Source organism: Marmota marmota, unplaced genomic scaffold (genome assembly GCF_001458135.2).
Source record: "Marmota marmota marmota unplaced genomic scaffold, marMar, whole genome shotgun sequence".
In the NCBI taxonomy this organism is placed as follows: domain Eukaryota; kingdom Metazoa; phylum Chordata; class Mammalia; order Rodentia; family Sciuridae; genus Marmota; species Marmota marmota.
The window spans coordinates 4,878,664-4,902,215 of record NW_026000082.1 but is presented as its reverse complement, the minus strand read 5'-3'; the positions used below and the strand labels follow the sequence as shown (position 1 = coordinate 4,902,215).

Here is a 23,552-nt window from a genome sequence, read left to right as displayed (position 1 = left end):
GATAAGGCCTACCCCCAATTTCTGATTCCTTAGATCTGTGAGGACCCAATAATTTGCATTCCTAATTTGTTTCCGGTTGGTGCCATTGCTTCTGCTACCCAAGAATCACACTCTGAAAACAATCAGGATGCTAAAGTCATGCTGATGAGTTTATTGAGGATTACTGTGTAGACAGCAAGGATACCTGAACCCAGCACCTACCCTGCAAGTCAGTAGAGGAGCATTCTAGCATAAGAACACTTCTAGATTATGAGATTACATAGTTTATGAGAAGGAAGTGTTTCAGGAAAGCTTCCATCACTTAATCTCGAGGATCAACCGTGGAGTGTTACTGAGAAATTGAGAAGACTGGAGACATAAATGTAATCATTGGATTTAGCACTAAGGAATTTATAAGGAAGGAGGGAAAGGTAATACTTGATAAAGTAACCCTAGTAATTACCTTTTAAATTGTTGTGGAAATTAAATGTTCCAGCCACCATACAAAGCGTGGTATGCAGTAGGTGTTTATATTTTAGATCTTTTATTTTGTCTTGTTTAACATGTTTCATGACACAATAATTTCTATATCATAAGAAGTCTTACAATTGTTAGTTGAGCCAAAATTTCATGAATTTGAATTAAGAATTGTGGAACAATTGGGCTGAGTATATAGCTCAGTGGTAGAGCACTGCACCTAGCAGGCACAATGTCTTATGTTCAGTTCCCAGCACTGAATTTGGGGGAGAAAAATTATGAAACAATTAAGAATTAAGCATGTACCATGTCAATGCTTAGCAATTGACAAAATTACCATTATCAAAGGTTGCAGGATTTGCCAAAGGTATGTATTGATGTTGCAGAATCTTTTTGCTAACTTCATGGGAATAGCCTTAAATCCAAAGTTAAAAATGATTGTCTTGGCAAGGATTCAGGATCACCAAGGACATGAAGAGATCCTTCACCCTATCTGGTCTCCTACCCAGATTTTCAGTTGGCTCTTGGAAACATTGAAAGTGTTTTTTCCACTAGCCCTTTACATCCTTTCAACAGGATAAGAAATTGTTTTCCCCAAGGCTGGCCTTTTACTTTCTATTCTCAGTTTTAGGTAAAGTCATTACTGAGGTTCTCATCTCGCACCCCAGAATGAATCTTAATAAACTCCATCACTATTTATTCCCTGTCTCTCTCACATTTCTACTTTCCTTTACATGTCTATTGCCAAAATTTTAGTAACTATATGATAACAGTCAAAATTTCCTGAGTATGTACCATATGCCATACATTCTAAGTCTTCAAATACATTCTCAATACTTAGAAGACTCTTTAAAGGAGATATTAAACCTTCTGCCAGTTTCAGCTCAATGACTCCTCTAGAAAGCTTTGCCTGACTCCTTAATCCAGTACAAATTCCTTTATTTTTCTTTATACCACTTAACAAAATGTTGCTTTTCATGTGATTATTAGCTTTATTTCTGTCTTCCCCACTCAACCCTCTAAGTTCCATGAGGCTACTGACCCTCTCTCTGTTTTGGCCTGACACATTACAAAAGTTCAGATTTGGGGACAAATGGGCGGCAGGGGTATGTGGCTTGCATGGTCAACAGTGGGGATGAAAGTGTGAATGAGGTTAGGTGGTGGTGCTTCAGAGAGACCTTTTCTGCTGTCCTGCGCCATCCTTCAGAGTTTTGTGTGCAGAACAGCTTGGCTTTTTCTTTCTCAGTAGGCAGTCCTCCAATTTATCTAAACATTTCAATCCTTTGGGAACGAAGTCTAGAGAAGTCTATCTCCATAAAGACCAACTTTGATCTCAGAGGTTAAGTTAATGCTTTTACACCAACCACGTGTTTCTGACTTCTGGGCATTCATTCTTTCAACTACATTTTCAAACCACAGGGAGCAGCAGGTTTTGGAATGACTTTTGGTAAGATATAAGAGGGAGATCAAAAGAGCAATGAGAATGACATGGTAGGCTTGTTTCTCGACTCAGATGAGGCCCTGGAAATTCTGAATGCAGTTGGCCCATTTGTTGTCCCTGGGCTTTTAAGTGGAGAGCACAGGTGTGAATGGAACCCTATACCAAAAGAATCCTGAAGCCCCTTCTTTCTACCTTAATTCCTGAAAGGAAGGCTCTCCTAAGTGTTTTGCTTTTCTACCTTAATTTTTTTTTCTCTGAAAAAACCTGGCTTAATTGGTGACTGAACTACATCTTTATGGGCTTTGTCACAGACTCTCCTCCTCCATTATGTTATAAAGAAATATTTATATTAAGGGTATATTTGAGTTATGAAACAATGATAAAATTAGCCTGCGATCTGGCCCATGCAAATAAAAGTTAAATTGCCAATACCTTGCATAATCTTGATTTACTTTAATTCTTATTGTTTTATTTCAATTATTTTAAAAGATAAAATACTAGCTAAGGCCTTCTGAAATATGGTTTATTCCCAAATCTGTAACTTGGAGTCACAATATCTGTAAGGGAAGATGACTTTTTAAAGAAAACTTTATTGAGATATAGTTTATATGCTATACAATTTACCCACTTAAAGTATATAGTTCAGTAGCTCTTAGTATATTCACAGAGTTGTTCAGCCATCACCACTATTAATTTTAGAACATTCAGCACATTTTTATCATAATCTTCTCTACAGGCCTATGTATTAGCAGTCACTTCACATCATTGTATTTATTTAAAATTCTTTATATGCATATATAAAATATATATCTAAATTTAAAAAATAGTCTTTCTAGATAATTCTCACGTGTTCCCATGGAATGGAGTGAATTGGGAAACCTGTGTTAAACCTCCTCCTAAAAACAAAACAAAACAAAAAAGAATTATATTTAGGTATGGAATAAGAGAAGGATAGTTGCTAGCCCAATTGTCTTTAGGAATTCTGCAATTAGAAAGGTAAAACTCAAGCTGGGGGCATAGTTCAGTGGTAGAGGCCCTGGATTCCATCCCCAGCACCAGAAAAAAAGAAAAAAGAAATGTAAAATTTGTAGAAGTGGGCCATAACACCTTGAGTCACTTATTAATAGGCATTGTCATGAAAGCAAAAAGCCACTCTCCAGAAAAATGTGTGCTGATACAAAAACATCATCACCCATGTGTACACACACGCACAATTTTGAGCATCATTTTGACTGTTTGGTGGAAATCTTTAACCCCATTTAAGACTTCCTAGACCACAGGTTAACAACCCCTATAGTTTCTTTTTTTAAAACAAAACTGTGGAACTTAATAAAAGAATAGTTGAGGAAAAGATGAACGTACTATTTTCACAACGGGAAAACTAAGACTGTAGATTTTAATGTCAGTTTATAAGTTTAATGTAATTTGAATTAAAATCTTTATTGTGTTTTTTTTAAAAAAATATGATAACTTGATTAACAATTTACTTGGAAATTAAATGCTACACAATTTTGGAAAACAAAAATAATGAACAGGGAACTTAGCTTCTCCTAGTATCTGAATTTGTTCTAAACTGATGGCTTTCAAAATCAATCTAGAGCTTGTAAGTGTGAATGGTAGTGTTTTCTCAACCCTGACACTGTTGCCAGCTTGGTTTATTTTTTGTGGTGGGAATGCCTGTCCTTTGCATTGTAGAATGTTAAGCAACATCCCTGGTCTCTGCCCACTAGATTCCTGTTCTGGTTCTGACAGGTCAAAACATCTACTTATTATCATCTTCCCTGGTTTAAACGGAAATGGAGATTCTACTTTCACTTATTGTTTGGAGTATTAAGGGATAATCCCGTACAATGAAGGATTATCCTGTTCAGAAGCCAGTAGCACACCTGATTAAAAACATCCAAACTGTGGTAATTAAATCATTACATTGTTTACTTTAAAAGTAGTCAACAAATAGACCCAAGTATTTATATAGAATTAAGAAAATAGAAAATGCTTTTTTGAGGGCTGGGATGTAGCTCAGTGGCAAAGTGTGTATCTTGCATTCACAAAGCTCTGGGTTGACCCCTAGCTCCAAAAAAGATGAAAAAAGAAACCCATCAATTAATAATAATAATAATAATAATAATAATAATTTAAAATGCTTTTTTGAAATAGTGAAAATAGATTATTAATAATTGATGAAATATGTAATCATTTGGAGAGAAAATGTAGAGATGTCATTTCTCATCAAAATTACAAATTAATTCCAAAAGAATTACTCTATCTAAAAACTGAAACCATAAACATACTATTTAAAAAATCTATAAAATATTTTTTAAAATATGGGGCTGGGGTTGTGGCTCAGTGGCAGAGCACTTGCCTAGGCACTGGGTTTGATTCTCAGCACTGCATATAAATAAATAAAATAAAGGACCATTGAGAGCTTAAAAAAAAAAAAAAGATTTAAAAAAATACCTGTAATCTCAGCGGCTCAAAAGCCTGAGACAGGAGGATCACAGCCAGCTTCAGCCATTGCGAGACACTAGGCAACTTGGTAAGACCCTGTCTCTAAATAAAATACAAAATAGGACTGGGGATGTGGCTCAGTGGTTGAGTGCCCTGAGTTTAAAATATGTGTGTGTGTATGGATATATATACATGTGTGTGTATGGATATATATACACACGTGTGTGTGTATGGAGAGAGAGAGAGGGAGAGAAAGAGATAGATATGGGTGGAAAACATCCCAGGCAGGGACTGCAATCAGGCTTGATGAAATTTTGGTAGGTCTCACAACTCTGAAAGTTCACTCACAACAATTTCACACCTTAAAAAGCTATTCATAGTATTTCACAGTTAAAGAATCATTGGTAAGGGATTTTTAAAACTTATGAAAAGTCTACATTAAGAGAAGGAGAGTTGTCAAGTGGTAAATTACCTTAGGAAAGGAGTTATGGTGTGTAGACTAACATCTTCCTCATTTATGTTGGGATTTGAAAGCCTTCAAGCTCAGTTTGTCTCGTTTTATAGTTGAAAATGAGGCCAAGAGTCTAGAACTACAAAATTAGGTATTGATGAGGCCTGGCCTAAAAGCCAGGTGACTGGGTGTGCAGGGGCACATGTAGGTTCTTCTTGTCTTCCTCTGTGTGCCAGGCCAGTTTTTAGCATGAAGTAAACTCATGAGAAATAAAGATTTATTGAGCAACTGGTAGCTTTTTCTTGACGATTTTTGTCTATTTTTTTTTAAATCCATGTGTCTCTGTGGTTGATCTCTGCCTTGCCAATAGATGTCACTACAATCAACGGCAATTTACCAAGCATTTAAAGAATGTTAAGAATGTGCACTTTAAATTGACAATCAGCATTAATGACTTCTAGCAGCATTTACCTGTTCATTTTTATGAAATAAGTTATGTGCTCTTTATTATTATTATTTTTGGACAGTGCAAAACAGAGGGGAAATTATAAGAAATAAAGGTTAAGATATAATTTTTTAGTTTTATGTAAATTCTTTTTCTCATTTCCTGCACAGTTAATCATCTTTTTATGGACTCTTCATATTTATAAGTAAGTTAAATAAATAGAATTTTTATGCTAGCCCTATAATGCGAGATTCCTGGTGAAGTTAGGCTATCTTTAACATTTTTTTCATTCTGAAAACTTTCTAAGCTACAAACCTTGATATCATTTGAATGCATTTATTGTAAATAAATAAAATGTTCAGTTCCTTTGAGTAGCATTTAAATTATGTTCTGGTGTTCTTGACTTTTTAAATATTACTCCTCATACAGTAATCACCTCATACAGTGATCACAGATATTTTTATTCTACATTTTACAGAGAAAGGTTAGAAGATCCTGCAGTAATTGACAGGTAATTCTGAAGTAATTGCTGTTGGTGATAAGCTTATTCAGGTGTGCTGAAGTAGGGCTGGGTATGGGATGCAAGGTAGCATTTTGAAATTTAAGATTATTTTTGTAATGATTTCTCCAAAGTTATACATTTTTTTTTTCATATTCTTACCTCCCAAAAGCTAAATTGAAGACTTGACTGCCTAAATGGAATCTTTACTTCGCATTTAAAATGTTACTGAGACATAAATGCATCTCGCTCCGGGGAGATGGCATGCACCAGTTTCTTTGTTACAGACAGAATTCAATGCTGGGAGCTGTAAGGAAGAGAGAAGTTGATGACTGTTCCCCCTCACTTCGGACAGGCTGAAATCAACTGCTGGCTCCTTTTAATTTGCATTAGAAAGATGCCACTAATGTAATGCACTGTTTCTCAGCAGGAAACTAGGTCATTAAAATGATATTAATTGAAGCTGGCCACAAAATAAATGGTCGCGTTTATATTGCCTCCTGTTCTGGAATGGAGCTATCATCCTGATGTGAGCAGGGTAACAGTGTCACAGTCGGCAGCGGGAAGCATCCAGGGTCAGATGTTGGAAACCAGGAATTTTGCTTCTCCCGGCAGACTTTTCCAGGCAGCTTTCACCTGCTGACAGATGTGGCTTTAGCTTGAGGGCTAGCTGGAAATTAGCTTAATTGATTGCTTCTCGGGATGGAAAGACTGACAGGTTGCCCTTAAAGAGAATAATATCTGAGGGGGAAAAAAATAGGCCCAAGGTCGTCAGAAGAGATAGGACAGAGTCCGTGGTGAGGATCTGAGCTGCTTCCAGCACTGAATGTTTGTCAGGAATGCAGATACCCTGAAGGGAGCACAGGTTCAGCAATGGTCCAGGGGGGTTTCCCAGGTAAGATTCTGTTGTCTGCATGATCTGTGGGGCTTTCTGAATGCAACCCTGGGCTGTTTTCCTGCTGGTGCAGAGTGTTGTTTAAACAATAGTAAGCTAAGGCATTTAAGAAAGGGAGGGTACATATGCATGTGCACGGTGAATGTATGTTAGAAGCAAACCTCTCATGTTTCCTTTCATATGTATTGTGGCTTGTATCATCCTTTTGATGTTTTTGAAAAGTGGAGCAGTTTGTCACACTGTCAAGAATATACTGATAGTTTCGGTGCCAGAATTCTTAACACTCTGTTCATGCAGTATCCTCTCCTTTCAGAATTGTAATTGAGAAGTAGTTCTCCTGGACATTTATTATCATCATTCTTGCTGTTTGTGACTTCATCATTAAAAAAAAAAAATGATTTGCATTGGAACAAAGTTATTCTGATTAATTTAAAAAACTGACTATTCAGCATTCTGTTGTAAATGAAAGCAGAATATTATTAAGAAGTCAAAACAGTAAGCACAAATTTTTACAAATTTTCTAAATTGTAAAATAACACCCTAACTATTATTTGCTGATTGTGGTTAAAGTTCCATTAATCTAAGCCTACAAATTAAAATTCATTAAGAATGGGGACTCTGCATTGGGAAATTTTACCATTGACTTCCTTTTTAACATATGTTCTTGAAATTATTTCTAGATTGACAATGTAATTTTATGTAATAGGGCACACTCTTTAGTGTATGCTTCTGCTATGAAAAATTATTAGAACCAGAGCTGCTTTTTATCACAGTAAGATATAGAATATTTATACATAATAGAGGTCTTCTTGTTTAAGTATTTTTGCCCAGGGGAGTCAATTGTAAGCTCGGTGAGTTAGATATCACATTATAGCCTTTCTTTTTATTTTCAGCAGTGCACATGCAAATTAGGTTATTTCTACTGCAACAGCAGGATATATGCTGCATTCCGGATTTAAGGTAGTAAACCTTATTTCTGGCTATACTGTCAAAAAAAAAATCAAGCAAGAACTTTTTTGTTTGCCTAACATATAATTTCTGAAGATCTTAAGTTGAGGGTCCTAAGCAGTACCTAGCTAGTATCCAGTGCTATGATTTTGGTTTAGAGAAAAGATTATAGCTCTTAAGTGGAATGCGTCACAGATTCCCTGTAGTGACAACTGTCCGTATTGTGTCTGCTGCTGTTCTATAGTTGGAGTTGCTTGAAGTTGTCATCTTTTCAGTACTACTTCTCAAACTCACATTGACAAAGCAACCATGGAAATGATCCTGAGTATTCACGGATCTTACCTGATCCTCAGACCCCTGGAGCAATGAGTTCATTTTCCTTTTATTTTTGGCAGTTTCTTGATTTTTTTTTTTTTTTTTAGATCTGTTTTCTACAGATTATAAGTACATGTGTGCTCGAGTTTTCTCAGGATAACTTGCCATCCATGACCACTTCCATGATCTCTACCTCACCATTTTGAAGTTGCCATTGTCCCTGTTTTAGAAACCGTAGTAGAACCCTCAGGAACCCCCACAGCAATTTCCCAGAAATTATATTAATTATGTGTGGTCTTTAGGAATTACTGTGTCCTCTGCATTTTGTCAAAATCATATATGAACTCAGTTTTGAAACCATTATTAGCCAGGCACAGTGGTGTGCCCCTGTAATCCCAGCGGCTCAGGAGGCTGAGACAGGATGATTGTGAGTTCCAAGCCCACCACAGCTATGGCTAGACACCAAGCAACTCAGCCTTGTCTCCAAATAAAATACAAAATAGGGCTGGGAATGTGGCTCAGTGGTCAGGTTCCCCTAAGTTCAATCCCTGGTACCCCCCAAAAACAACAACAAAAACCTATTATTAACCCTATATACATGTCCCACAGTTGACACACTTTATGTATTGTATAGATCACTTTTTCAGTGTTTCTGCTCAGGATTAAAGTTTATAATTTCGTATAATTATCTTCACTTGTTAAAAGCTTCTGTTTTTAATTCCAACTAGTTCATACATGATAATATTTTTATGTCTTAATCTAATATTATGTTTACTGCTTCTGCATTCAGTTAATTTTAAAAGCATCTTTCTATTTTGTATCTTTTTGACACATCTTGCAAATATTAGTTAACATGTAGTAGACTCAAGGATGAGGTCTTATCTGCAGAGGATTTACTTTTTTTTTTTTGTACTTGCATGGAAACATGCTATTTGAATGGGCTTATATTGCTTTTGATTTTAGAAGTTTTATGCTACTTTAGAATATTTCAATTTTATCTTTATGAGTTTAGGTTAAGTTGTCATCATTTTAATTGATATAATTCAGAACAAAGAGCATTATAATTTGAATTAATCAGATAATGTAACAAAAGTTAAGTAGCATTGAAAGTTACTTCCTTGTAGAGACATTTGGTATAAAGTAAGAAATACCACTCCTAGGTTTCTAGTATGTTTTCTTATTTAGATAATTATGTAGTTTAAAAAATATTCTCTCATTTCTCTTTATATTTATGATATGCCTAGATTCTGAGATAATTGCAGAGGGTGAAGAATTCATGTTGTGTATTTTGAATGTATCTCCCAAGTCAGTCAATAGTGTTATTCCCATTGTGTAGCTACTAAGTCTTCTAAGGTAAGCTTCCAGTGGTTTACCCAGAGGTTGGTGAAAATTTGACATAGCTTCAGTTCCAATGGTGATATATCATCAAGGAGTTCCTAAAAAATTTCATCTTGAAGATCCCTAAGCCTAAGGAGGAGAAATACACCATCTAACTGGTTTTTGCCCTCAAGAAGTTTATAGTCTTTTCTAGAATGAGGAAACATGTAGGCGCAGGAACAAATGCACCTGTGGGCCTTTTGGAGGAGGCTAAGTGAGCAGAGTTGATAGGGTTGGTGTCAAAATGGTAACTCTGCCCATGGCGTCCACAGAGAGCCCAGCGCTACAAGCAAGGGCTGGAGGGAGAGGAAAGAAACTCAACCAAGAGGGGATGCGGTGAGATGGAGTTTCAAAACTTTTTAAGTTTAATAATGTATTTTCTGAAATACAAATCAGAGTGGTGGCTAGGTTAAGGAGACAACATTTTAGGCCAATGAAATAAAATTTATAGTTTCATTTCTTTACTTTTTTGAATATTTATCTTTCAGGCACTATGCTAAATGCTTTAACACATTATTTTCTTCAATGAATATAATTTTATAAGGTTTTTTTTTTTCTGTCTTAATTTTTTAGGTAAAATCTATATAACTTTTACCAAGTTTTAACTTTGCATGTTTTCAAGGATCTGCTCATATAATCTAATTCCATTTGCAAAGCCAGATTGATTATTATTCTCTTTTTATCTTTTATTTTTTATCTCCACTCTTTGGACAGATAGATATATAATTAAGAAACCTTGCCCCTAAAAAAGCATGTTGAAGTTCAAAATTCTAAAAAATGTTTATTGTATTTTTTGGCAAAGCACATTTTAATACTGAAAATTTCCATTTAAAAGGGGGGGAAAAGTCAGAAGCTAAATGAGGCTAAATTGAGGAAAATACAGTCATGTAGGTGTGCCACGGGGCTTACCGGCTTACGGAGACACTTCACCAGGGCAGCACTCAGCACAGTGTGAACTCGGCTTCTTGGCATAAACAAATTTCTTTTCCATCTTTGAAAAATTTCTACATTCAGAGAAGAAATAGCAAGTCTCTTGATGCTTACCAGATGGGGATAGGTGAGTTTCGAAGGTATAAGAGACAGGTGAAATTTTGCAAAATTGTATTTTAAGTCACTCAGTGTTTTTAGGCTTGTCCTAGGTGAGATGGAAATGTATTCAAATTTTGTGAAATGTTTTGAATCACATTTGGGTTTTGGCTCAGCATTGCCTGTACCTACTTCAAGGTAGTCAATATCTGCTGTCTTAAATCTTTAAAAAGACAATGCAGACACAAGAGCATGGTGGGGGTGAGAAGGCAGCACGAGGCAAAAGATCATGAGGTGTACACGGTTTAAAAGAGAGAGACGTTTATATCTAATGGGTGGCTTGCTAGCTGCCCATCCCAGTGTTCTGGTGAGTATAACCCATGCTTCCTGGAAATGTTTTGCTTGTATCTGCAGGGATAAAACATGCCTCCACAGTGATGGTCTAAAAACAAAATTATGTTTGTTATGGCTGCTTATCTATGCTGGTGAAGCCTCTGAAAACATCTCTCTCTTGTGTAAAATTAAATATTTTGGTTCTTTATCTGGGAGACATTGGGTTTGATTTATTGCTAAGTCACTTTCATAATAATTTGCAAGTTGTTTAGTTGCCCATTTTGGTTGCTCTTTAAGAAGAACCAGTATGGCAGATAGATAACCTGGGTTTTCACAGATCACAGAACCTACAAAATCAAACTTTCCCGTCTTTATTCCCCGGGAAACTGTGACTTCCACCTTGTCTGTGCTGTTCTTTCCTTTTGTGTTTAATAATCACTTCCCCTTGTGAATATGGCTATTAATGTCCTTACAGTGCTGTGTTGAGATTAGGAGTATAAGTTTTGGTGTCTTCTATATAGCAAGAGTTTTAGGTCATTTTAGATGTTTGTTTGTTTTGTTTTGGGTACTGTGATTGAACTTGGGGCCTTGCACACGCTAGGCAAGTGCTCTACCCAAAATTATATCCCCAGCTTCCAATAAATATTTTGAATTGATAAGAAAAAGCCATTCTTGCATGTAACCTAATGTATATTCATGAAGGCATCGCCAAATCTATTCAGTTTATAAATGGGCATTCTCTTGGAACTGTGGCTCAATAAGAACAATGAAATCATTCTAGCATCTACATGTATTGCTAAGAAGGTTGTTTTGGGGAAAGAGAGTTAAAAAAGGGTAATGGGGAAAATAGATAATATCAAAGTATTATATATATACATGAAAATATCATACAGAAACCCATTGTTTAATATGTGCTAATAATTATAATTTTAAAAAAATGAATTGGAAAAAAAATTATCTTTTTATGGGCCACAGAGTACAAATATAGTATATAAGAAAAGGACATCTCTCCCAGTGGACCAGTTGTTTTCCTTGGAAAAAAGATTTTCCCCCCATAATCATAAAGGATTATGCATTTGGGGAAAGTGAGTAGTAGAATGAGAAGCAGATGAGGTTATTTTCCTGCTCTCAATCTCTAATATGATTTATGTATTGCAACATGCTTGGCAAGAAACAGGAGAGTTTCTTAACCAGTTAGGAAAGAGTGAATATTTGGTGCAGGGTATGGCCCACAATGTGTTTTTGTTTTTTTCTTTTTTGATACCAGGGATTGAACCTAGGAGCACTTAACCACTGAGCCACTGTTTGTTCCTCAGACTTTTTTTGAGACGGGGTCTTGTTAAGCTGCTTAGGGCCTCACTAAGTTTCTGAGGATGGCTTTGAACCTATGATTCTCCTGCCTCAGCCTCCCAAGCCACTGGGATTATAGGTGTATGTCACCATGCCTGGTGTGTTTTTGTATAATTATATGTTATTATAATTATATTGTAACACTGCCACAGCCATTCTTTCAGGCTACAAAACAAAAACGTTAAATAGTTGTGACAGAGACTATATAACCTACAAAGCCCAAACTATCTACTGTCTTCTTATTATGAAATTCTCTGAATGGTGATTTCCTTTTCTTTAAACCACCTATTTAATAAAGTTTTCCTGGTGATTAAATGACATAAAATATATAAAGTTTTTAATATATTGCTTTTTACCTTCTGAAAAGATGAGTTTGATAACATGTGCATGCACACACTTACATGGATATATCAATTGAGAAATTTGTTTTCCTTTGTGCAAGATGGGAAATTGTTACCTTTATTATGGTATGTTCTTAACTGTGAAATAATTTGTTTACATGGTTATTGTGACAATTGGTGACATACTCATTATTTCTAATTCTGTATTTGGATGCCATACATTTTGTCAACCTAGTTAATTATTTAGGTTTCTCTATGTCAGCTGTACAAGCCCTAAGTTAATTTGTAGTTAAAACATGGCACTCCTCTGGCAAGCAATAGTACCGAATACTAAGTTATCAGACCAGAATATTTTAATGTAAAATACATGTCATTATGTCCTTCCCTACATGCTTATTTAATATTTAGGAAACACCCAAGACCTAAAGTCTCTCTGGTTAAAGTCCCTATGATTTTAGAGCCAGAAAGATTCACCTTGAACACTTTTTCAAGATTTAAGCAGTGCCTTCTGGTTCATTTGCCAGATTATTCTGCCCTTGGGAATACCCATTGGGAATAAGGCCCAGAGTGTCACCAAGTAGAGGGAGGGTGGGGTGAGGCCCAGAGCTCAACGCTTGGGGTTAGTTTGTGACCAAGTGGCCAAGCCACTGACCTTCTCTACAGAGCTGTGCTTTCTTACTCTCTGAAACAAGTATTAGATTAATTCATTAAGATTCCTTCTAGACCAGTGATTTTTAGAGGTAGGGAATGTTTTCTTTGGTTAGGGCAGACAAAACTTTGAAGATAACTATTTTCAGTTAATAAGCACCAAGGGCCTAAATTGGGATTTATAGCCCGGAGGCCATCAGTTCAGGAACATTTCTAGTATCTGGACTTCTGTGTACACTTAGAATACATGGGTTTTCTTGGGGGAGGGGACATTCTTGTCTTTATTATATTATCCATGAAACCCATATCTCAAGGCAGGTAAAATACCACTGTTCTATAAAATCAGTGAGGGAAGGATAAATAGACGACACTTCAAACCAGCATAGGCCAGCTAGACCGCTACATTGCAATGTGGCATTTTTGAAAGGAATGAGTGGGGCCAGGAATTACATAGCAGATAATAAGTACATACAATATTTTATCTCCTCAAATTAGTCAAAACTGCAATAAAACTTAAAAAAAACTAAATAAATGAATTTTCAAACTTTAGGAAAGCGACAATTTCCACTTCTCTAAAGAACTTGGCCACTGCTTACAAAATGGATTTGTCACACGGGTTTCGACATAGTCCTTTGTACTATGTTGCTTGACAATAATTGGTTATGGTTGGATGAAAGACTAAATAATGTGTATTTATTGTAGTTGTTTGTTCAATAGCTATATTAGTTGGATTTTTGTTCTAATGAAAGTCTAATCATCCTTGACTATGTAAGTTCATATCATCCATAACTTAGTGGTTCAGGGATTGTGATCTGGAGTCATTTAATTTTAGTCCCAGATCATCTCTTCATTCAGTTTCTCTGAACCTCCTTCCTGAACTGAGAAGCTGAGGAAAGCATCTCCCTCACTGAAGTATGGTCGGGACAATGTGTCTTGTCCATATAGTGGGGACCAAGTGTCTCATTTATATATAATGCAGGACCTCCTGCCCCTGTGACCATCCTTTCCCTGTACCTTCCATTGCACAGATCTGAACTCAGCACAACATTTTTAACCTTTTCATAAAGTACGATTTTTATAGAGAAGCTTTTGAATTCCTCTTAATCTTTTAGAAATTTCTGAAAATCTTGATGCCAATTAGAAAGAGTTCATTTTAGTGAGCTCTTTTTTTTTTTTTTTTAAGCATTCTTAGTTTCATATAAGGAGGGGAACATTGATTTCTGATATTTTAATTTTAGCATGTTGCATCTTCATCAAAAGAGTTAAAAACTGATACCATGTAACAGTACCTAAACACTGAGATGAGAAAGAAAGGGCTGCCTGTTTTAAAGATGGAGAGACAGAGACTGTCCAAGGTTATGGGTAAGCTGTCAAACGAGTCTGAAGTCTCTTGAGTCATCTCTTTACTACATTAATTCTATGAACTATCCAGATCTGTTTCTTTGTATGAACTAGAGAAAGCCCATCCCCTCAGAAAGACACTGAATAAGGACACAGGTAAGGTAAAAGGTATTTGCTCAAAGGAAAAAGGACCCAGTATATCCTTTGGATGTAGTACATCACAAACCAGAGGTCCATGAGTGGCACATGGAATAGATACTAACCACCACTCGCTGTGCAGTGCACTTGCTGCAAAACGAAACATGGTTGACTATATTTATTACTAGACCTTCTGAATCTTGGTCCTCTGATGTCTTCTCCATTCCTAGCTGTTTTAGTCAGTTTTTTTTGCTGCTGTGGCTAAAAGGTCTGATTGGAACAATTTTAGGAGGAAAAGTTTATTTGAGGGCTCACAGTTTCAGAGGTCTTAGTTCACAGAAGGCTGGCTCCATTCCTCAGGACTCCAGGTGAGGAAGGATATCATGGTGGAACATTGTGGCAGAGGGAAGCAGCTCACATGATGATCAGAAAACAGAGATGAGTGTGAGTCTTGTGAATGCATTTTGAATGCCCTTTCTAGAGTTGATTTTCAAGTTACTTGTATAAAGCTTTTCATGGTTGACAAAGCAAACATAAGACAAAGTAACCTAGAGGTGTGGATTAATCAGAGTTTGTGGGGTGAGGTGGCAGTGTTCTGAATGAAGTAAGACTTGTTCTTATGGTTAGTAGCAGACTAACCTGTGATCTGAAAGGAGACTTAACTTCCTGACAAGTTGCAACAGATACATGAAGATACATTCAGTTCATGAGTGAAGAAACCTGGAAATAAGTTATTTTAGAGATCAAGCTTGTATTTTTATGTCTGGGAGTGGTCACTGCACGGTACCCAGACCTGGGCTCTTCTCTGACTCTTGCTGTCCTGAGCATGGCCTGCTTTCCCTACCTCACCTCAGTGCCAGGAGCACACTAACTCCCCTCCCAGCCTGCCTTCCATCCACCAGGGAGGGAACCAGAAAAGGGCAAGGGCAGCCTTCCTTCGTTTTAGGATGCTCCTGGAAAGTTGCACATAACTCTTTAGTTTATATGCCATTGTCAAGAGTTTGATTCTATAATTAGCTACAAAGTCTATAACTAGGCTGAAAAATGTCATTTTCTTCGGTGCAGACACATGCCTACTTTAATTTATATAGTTCTATTACTCCAGAAAAAAAGCTAGAGTGGATATCAGAGAACAAATTAGCAAACTTTCCACTGGTGGTTTTTTAATATTCCGGGAAAGACAGAAAGAGGGCCATAAGTTAATGTAAGTAGAATGTTTCTTAGAAAGCAAGGTGTGCAGGCTTTCATTAAAAGGCACTTATTTAGAGCTGTCATAGAGCCAGTGTAGTGTAAATGTAGAACCAGGAATAAAAGTGAGAGCAGAAGTGATTGACAGGGAGAATGGAGAAGGCTTAGCACCCAGCCCCAAGGAATATCTCTGGAACCTCCAGCACAGCTAAGCCAGTGTGGGAGGGGTGATGCGTTGACCTTCCTAAGATGGAGGGCTTCATTTTCCCAAGGGGGACCAGAGACCTTGGGCCTGGTGCTCATCAGAGTGAGCCTACCACCCTCGCCCTTCTGCCCTATCACCTTATCATTTAGTAACTTCTTTTCTTTTTGATGCTGGCCCTAATCATTACTTCATATTCACTTTATAGGTTTGAAATTTTGCAAATAAAAGTTGGGAGAAACCTGTGATGTGTAAGCTGCGCTTTTTAAATTTATGGAATGAGACCAAAATATACTTTTTCATATAGTACTTCAAGCATTTTATTTTTGAAGTATAGAATAAAAAAGTAGCATGCATTATCCCTTTTAAAACTTCATTTACTTGTTTGCTTGTAGTTAACTATTTAAAGCAGGAAAGAGTGAAAATTTTGGCCTACATAATCTTTTGATTCTCTTGGTGCTATTTTTAAAGGTTTATGATTTAATTGAGTATTATTTGTTCTAATGTAATGATTTCTAGAAGGTAGTGCATATCTTATTATTGTTTATTATGGCTCACACTTAGGCATGTTAAAAAGCAATATAGTATCTTATGTGTTCTTGGCTATTCTTAAAATAACTACTAGTTAACTGAAAACATGGTAGGTTGGCAGATTAAAGCAGAAGAGATTTCTTTGACATATGGAAAAGGTATTAAAATTCAGCCAAAATTGTAATTTGAAAAGAAAGGAAGGCAGCTTGTTCTCTTAGAGGTAAAAGTCAATAATTTATAAGTATCATGTACTCTACTACCTGATTTTTTGTATGTGCTTGGAGTAGTATAAAATTGCCATAGAATATTAGAAGTTAATTTATAAAACAAAAAGAAAAAAACCAAAAAACCCAAACACTCATGTTTCCATGTTTGAATAGGACTTTATATCTGTGCCTGAAATATTAAAATATTCTTTGCTTTTTATTATTCCAACTACTATAAAATCTTAACTTTTTTGGAAATTAACAATGTAGTAGTTTCAGTTAAATTTTATATATAATGATCAAGCTAAGAAAACATTTGGATACCTTTGTAGGTAAGTCATTTATCCTGTTTTGCTGACAGTTTCAGGGGCTTCCTGTTACGCTAAGTGTCTTCGTGGTCTGCCTCAGGATCTCTGTCAGACCCTCCAGAGCCTTCCATGCCTTCTTTGTTCCATGCACAGTGGCAGGTCCTCCAACACGCCTCCTTCCTCCTGGCCTCACAGTCCTGGTATACAATTTTCTGCTGCCTAATACTGTTCATCTTCCATCTGTCTTAACTCAAACCCTGCTTCCTTTGTGTCCAGTGCAGACACTTGATTCTTGTCCTGTACACTCTCCATGCTGCTCTCTCTTTATACCTTTAACCTGAGTTCCTTGTGTGATTACTGCATCCTGTCTCTTTCACTAAGTAGTAGGCATGGAGGCCAGGTCTCCATTGCCCATCAGCACCTAGCACCATGCCTGCTACATGATGAGTGGCACTGAAAACTTCTTTTGAGTGAATGAATGTGTGAGCCTTTTTATTTTATTTTATTTTTTATTTTTTTTGAGACCTGTGGCTTCCTACTGGAGAGCTAAGCAAAGCTCACTTTCACCTTACTGCTCCTGGTCAAGAAAAGTACATGATTTTTACTCGCCTTTTGTCTTTGGAATTAAAAATCCCATGTAGTATAGTCAAAAGAGCCTTGTGAGTCGGGCCAGAAGAACTGGATTCCAGTTTCTGCACACCCACTTTATATCTGTACTCTGCCAGTCAAGCCTCTTGAGTTTCTGGGCTTCAGTTCATTCATATTTATTAAACGTGGCAAATGCCTGCCTCGCTTGTTGGAGTGAGGAGTAAATAAGGAAGGGACGTGGAAGAGGACAGTGCCTAATACAAAACTTGTTCTTAAGAGAGATTATGTGTAGTCAAATACAGTAACGATTATCTTTACTTCTGCATCCATCTTGCAACTGTTTTCAATATCTGGAAGCCAACAGTTACATAATCATTTAGTTGTTTTGGCTTTTTGTTTTTAGTATTGGGGATCGAACCCAGGGTGCCTCATACATGCTAGACAAGGACTCTACCACTAAGCTACATCCCCAGCCCTACATAATTATTTAGTGAACAAAATGGTTCTCAAAGTTTAGTCCCTTCTCCCCCATAGGCAAGTCAAGCAGAGGAACCTTTTTTATTTCTATTCTTTGATCCTGTGGAGGGAGATGGGGATCAGGAAGTGATCAGTTCAGTTGGCCAGGGTCAGAATAACCTAGTGACAGGAAGAGAAGACAAGAAGTAGAGAGGGCATAGTAGCCTATGGGTTGTAATTATCACGCTGAAAGCTCCCAGATGTGGGGAGTTCAGGGATTCTGCAAAGTCAAGAGGAAAGAGTAGGAAGTATTAGGACCAGGTGTTTGTTAAACTTCAGGTGCATTTCCGCATATATTTGTCCAACAAACCAAACACATAGTCACTTTGATTATTTTTATCCTATACATGATGTAAACGAGGAACTATCACCCCAGGCAGCCCAGGGTTTCCTAGCTGCAAAAGGCAGAAGGATTTGAACCCACATTAGCACTCCAGAGCCCACTGTTAGTCATTAGGTTTTACTGCCTGATCTAATTGAGGAGGCCATGCTTTGGCTGATGTGTATACCAGGAGCACGGCAGGAGAGTTTAAGAAGGTGAGATAGGATGATCCAGGCTTCCCAGAAGCATCCACCTGGAAATTCATCCTGAAAATTGCTGTATAGGCTAGTAGACTTTGGGTGTCCTTTGTACTGGGTTGCTTAGACTTTAATCTGCTGTTCCTCCATGTCCTTGTTTTTGAATGGTAGTTTGCTAGGTCCATGGAATTCTGTCAAAATTTAAGCAAAAAGCATTAAAAATATTCAGTTTCTCATCCTTAACTTCTTGAGGCTACAAAACACATATTAATTGGTTAATTAATTGGCTCACTGTGGCAAACACCCTTACTGGCCTTAGGGATACAAAGTGAATAGAGCCCAGTTCTGGTTCTTTGTGAGCCCTGTCCTCCTGGGAAGGTTAAGTCAGGGAGGAGGAGCCGTGAGAGAGGAAGGCTCAGAGCACCCTGTGAATAAGAGGACTCCTGGTCCTTCAGAGGGATGGTTCAAGGTTTCTGTGGGCCATTGAGATGGGGAGCAGCACATCACATACCATCACTAAGGCATGGAGAATAGAAGCTTTGACACGATAGTGTGGCCACAGTGCATTGTGTAGGGGAGTGGCAGAAACTAGAGCTACAGAAGAAATATTTACTGAACATCTTTATACATATGTATGGAGCTAGGATAAGTCTATTGAAAATATGTTTATTTTATTTTAATTTGTCTATGTTAAATTAATGATCTTTCTTTTATTCCTAAAATCATAATTTTAAAAAACTTGCTTTTGATAGTTATAATGTAGTTTTACCGATTTAACCTTATATCGTCTCTAAGAAGTACAATTGTGTGTGTGTGTGTGCGCGCGCACGCACACATGTGCTCAGGCTCATGTGTGCTTATCAGGATTGAAACCAGGGCCTCACATATGCTGGGCAAGCACTCTACCACTGAGCTACACCCCAAGCCCCTTAAATTGTCCTCTTAAAAGAGATGAACTTTTTATTCACAGAAAGAAAGATACCTTTAACAAATATTCACACCTGCTCTTCATAGGATTGACTTGACAGGCATTAGAAAAAAGATAAGAAGAGTAGAGTTTTGTATTACCTCTCTCTAAAAAAAAGAATGTTATTTATAATTTGTAAAAAGAGAAATTTATTGATGTTAAAATATTGATTCTGACCTTTCCTGCCTAATGTTCTTGGGCAGTTCACTTGATCCATCCCAGCCTCAGTGTTGCTTATTTCTAGACGAGACTGTTGAGGTATTAAGTGAGATAATTTATTTGAAGGTAACTGTCACTCAAAAGGCAGTATCTGCTATCATTGTAGGTGTGAGTTCAGAATGGCCCCTCAGAGACTTGGGCTTAGTTAGCCTCAAATGCATGTTTCCTTGCCTGCGTGCCTCCTGTGCTGGTCCTCTTATCTATTTTGCTTGCTTTTTCCTGTGAGGCCCATCCCCTCTCATTTATCTTCCCTGTTATCTTGTGAGAAAAGCAGATATTCACTGAAGTGCAAGATGCTGTCCAGGTTCCAGCTGTCAGCTGCTTTCAGAGCCTTGGTCAATTTAAAGACAAGGTACAAATGAAAGCCGGCTGCCCCGATGCCTGAAAAATTTCTTTTCCTTGTTATCATCTCAACTGTGCCTAAAAAGAGCCAAAAAGATACGAAAGCCCAAGGGGTAAAGTTCTGAACGATGCAGAAGCACCACCCCACAGAGGAAACCAGTATGCACTCCTCTGTGGGAACATGCGAATGATGTCACTGTCAGGTCATTTTGACAGTCTTTGGCATCTTCTTTATTTCTTTATTAAAAGCATCCTCACTGTCAGCCTTTCAGAATCCTTTTTGCCTTCTCTTGTTAGGTTCTTCACGTGGGTACATGCTTCCTCTCATCCAGCAGCTTTTTCAAAGAACACAAACAGGACCTCTCTTGACTCAGTTGTCCTGTTGGAAAATGCAGATGTGGGTCACAGCATAACTTGAAGTGAATTTTCAGGGGTTAACTTTTTTTTTAATAGAGGCTGTCTTGTTTTATTTACTTTATTGTGGTAAAAAATTATAAAATTTGGCATTAAAATGGTTAAAACCATTTTTAAGTGTATAGTAGTGGTGAATCTGTTGTTGCCTGTACTTTTGGTGTCATATTCATATTTATATCTGTTTGATATAAAACAGATCTCCAGAACTTTTTCTTCTTCACCAACTGAAATTCTGTACCCATCATTAACTCCTTGTCTTTTCCAAGTTTTGTAACAACTCTTTTTCCCCATCCCTTTCTTGCCTATTGGCCTCTGGTAACCACCATTGTATTTTCTATTTCTATGACCTTGGCTACTTAAGATACCTCATTTAGGGGGAATGATATAGTATTTGGCTTTCTGTGACTGGTTTATTTCAGCATAACATCCTCAAGGTTCATTTATAGTGTAATATGTGACAGGATTTTCTTATTTTTAAAGGCTGCACAGTATTCCATTATCTGTCTATACCATGTTGTATTTGTCCATTCATCCATTGGTGGGCACTTGGGTTGTGTCCATCTCTTGACTGCTGTGAATATGGACCCTGATTTGGATATATATTCAATATGAGATTGCTAGATCATATGGTAGTTTGATTTTTAATTTTTTTTGAGGAAGTGCTGTACTGTTTCCCACAGCAGTTGCCTCATTTTGCAATCCAGCCAACCATGCACAAGGATTCTCACCAATGCTTATATACTTTTTTTTTTTTTTTTAAATAGCCATCCTAATGGGTATGAAATGATAATTTATTGTGGTTTTGGTATGTATTTCTCTAATCATAGTAACACTGAGCACCCTTTCATGCGCTTTTTTTTGTTGTTGTTTGTTTGGTTGGTTGGTTTTTGGTACCAGGGATCTATCCCAGAGGCGCTTAACCACTGAGCCACATACCAGCCCTTTTTACGTTTCATTTTGAGAAAGGGTCCCACTAAGTTGCTTAGGACCTAAGATGCTGAGGCTGACTTTGATGGTATTCTTTTGTTTTGGGGGTGGAGGGGGCAGGTACTGGGGATTGAACTCAGGGGCACTCGACTACTGAGCCACATACCCAGCCCTTGAGGCTGGCTTTGAATTTTCCATCCTCCTACCTCAGCCTCCCAAGCTGCTAGGATTACAGGTGTTTGCTACCACACCTGGCTCTATACCCTCTATAACAATGTACATTATTCATTTTGATCTGTGCCAGTTTGTTAGTTGAAAGTGATATCCTATTGATATTTTAATTTGTATTTTTTAATTAATATTAAGGTCAAACATTTTCCTGTTTCTAAACATTACCATCATTAACTAGAGACTGTACCACCTGTACCACCCCTTACTTTCAGGTTTTTCAAGGGCATCTAAAGCTGATTTTAAACTAGTGATTCTCCAACTTCATCATGCATCAGCATCATTTAAAAAAAATATTTTTTAGTGTAGTTGGACACAATACCTTTATTTTTATGTGGTGCTGAGGATTGAACCTCAGCCTGCACGTGCTAGGCGAGCGCTCTACCGCTGAGCCACAACCCTAGCCCCCCTTTCATGTGTTTGCTAGACATTTATATATATCATGTTGGAGCAATGTCTATTCAGGTCCTTTGCACGTTTTGAGTATTTGATTTTTTGTTGTTGAATAGCAAAATTACTCTGTTGATTATATTCTTTGATAAATGAAAGTGTTCTATTCTGATAGTATCAGTCCCATTTGTCTATTTTTGCTTTTATTGCCTGTACTTTTGGTGTCATATTAAAAAAAAAAAAACATTGCCAAATCCAATGTCACCAAGCCTTCCCCCAGTGTTTTCTTCTTGAAATGTCATAAAAATGTATAATACACTGTTTACTTATTTGACTCTGTTTTAGAATAGTTTTAGGGTAGTAGCAAAATTGAGCAAAAAAAAAAAAAAAATGCATAGAATTCCCATTGTCCTTTTCCTACGTTTTTCTCCCCCATTATCAACATCCTGTGTCAGAGTATGTTCATTCCAGTCAGTGAACCTGCATTGATATATGGTTATTACCCAGAGTGTGTGTCATTTATGTTAGAACCACTGTTTTGACAAATATGTAATGACCTGTAAAAACCATTATAGTATCATGCAGAATACTTTCACCACTCTAAAAATCATCAATGTTCTGCCTATTTTTCTCTCCCATGCTCCCTGTGAAGGGGCTTTTTTTTTTTTTTTTTGGTGGGTGGTAGTACTGGCAATCATTCGAGGGTCTTGGAAACACTAGGCAAGCTCTCCCCATTCCTTTTGAAACAGGCTTTCACTGAGTTGCCCAAATTTGTGATCCTCCTGCCTTAGCCTCTACAGTAGCTAGGATTACAGGCATGTGCCACCATCCCTGGCTATTTTTTTTTCTTTTATTGGTTGTTCAAAACATTACAAAGCTCATGACATATCATCTTTCATACATTTGATTCAAGTGGGTTATGAACTCCCATTTTTGCCCCAAATACAAGTTGCAGAATCACATCGGTTACACATCCACAGTTTACATAATACCATATTAATGATTGTTGTATTCTGCTGCCTTTCCTATCCCCTACTATCCCCCCTCCCCTTCCCTCTCTACCCCATCTGCTGTTGTTTAATTCTCTCCCTTGTTTTTTTTTCCCTTTCCCCTCACAAACTCTTATATGTAATTTTGTGTAACAATGAGGGTCTCCTTCCATTTCCATACAGTTTCCCTTCTCTCTCCCTTTCTCTCCCCCCACTCGTCTCTGTTTAATGTTAATCTTTTCCTCCTGCTCTTCTTCCCTGTTCTTTTCTTAGTTGCTCTCTTTATATCAAAGAAGACATTTGGCATTTGTTTTTTAAGGATTGGCTAACTTCACTTAGCATAATCTGCTCTAATGCCATCCATTTCCCTGCAAAATCCATGATTTTGTCATTTTTTAGTGCTGTGTAATACTCCATTGTGTATAAATGCCACAGTTTTTTAATCCATTCATCTATTGAAGGGAATCTAGGTTGATTCCAAAGTCTAGCTATTGTGAATTGTGCTGCCATGATCATTGATGTGGCAGTATCCCTATAGTATGCTCTTTTAAGGTCCTCAGGGAATA

The 23,552-nt window shown here is 37.2% G+C and overlaps 1 protein-coding gene across 7 annotated transcripts in view; it reads left to right on the top strand.

The window, feature by feature from the left end:
- Positions 1-23,552, top strand: part of Patj (PATJ crumbs cell polarity complex component) — a 342,906-nt gene that overhangs the window by 154,273 nt on the left and 165,081 nt on the right. Inside the window, exon 1 of one of the 7 annotated variants that reach the window (XM_048815264.1) lies at positions 6,054-6,635. The exons of the other annotated variants lie outside the window; for them this stretch is intronic. Coding sequence (XP_048671221.1) covers positions 6,614-6,635 — 22 coding nt within the window. The 5' untranslated portion in view covers positions 6,054-6,613. Of the gene's footprint in view, positions 1-6,053; positions 6,636-23,552 lie in introns of those variants that run through there. 7 annotated transcript variants of the gene reach the window in all.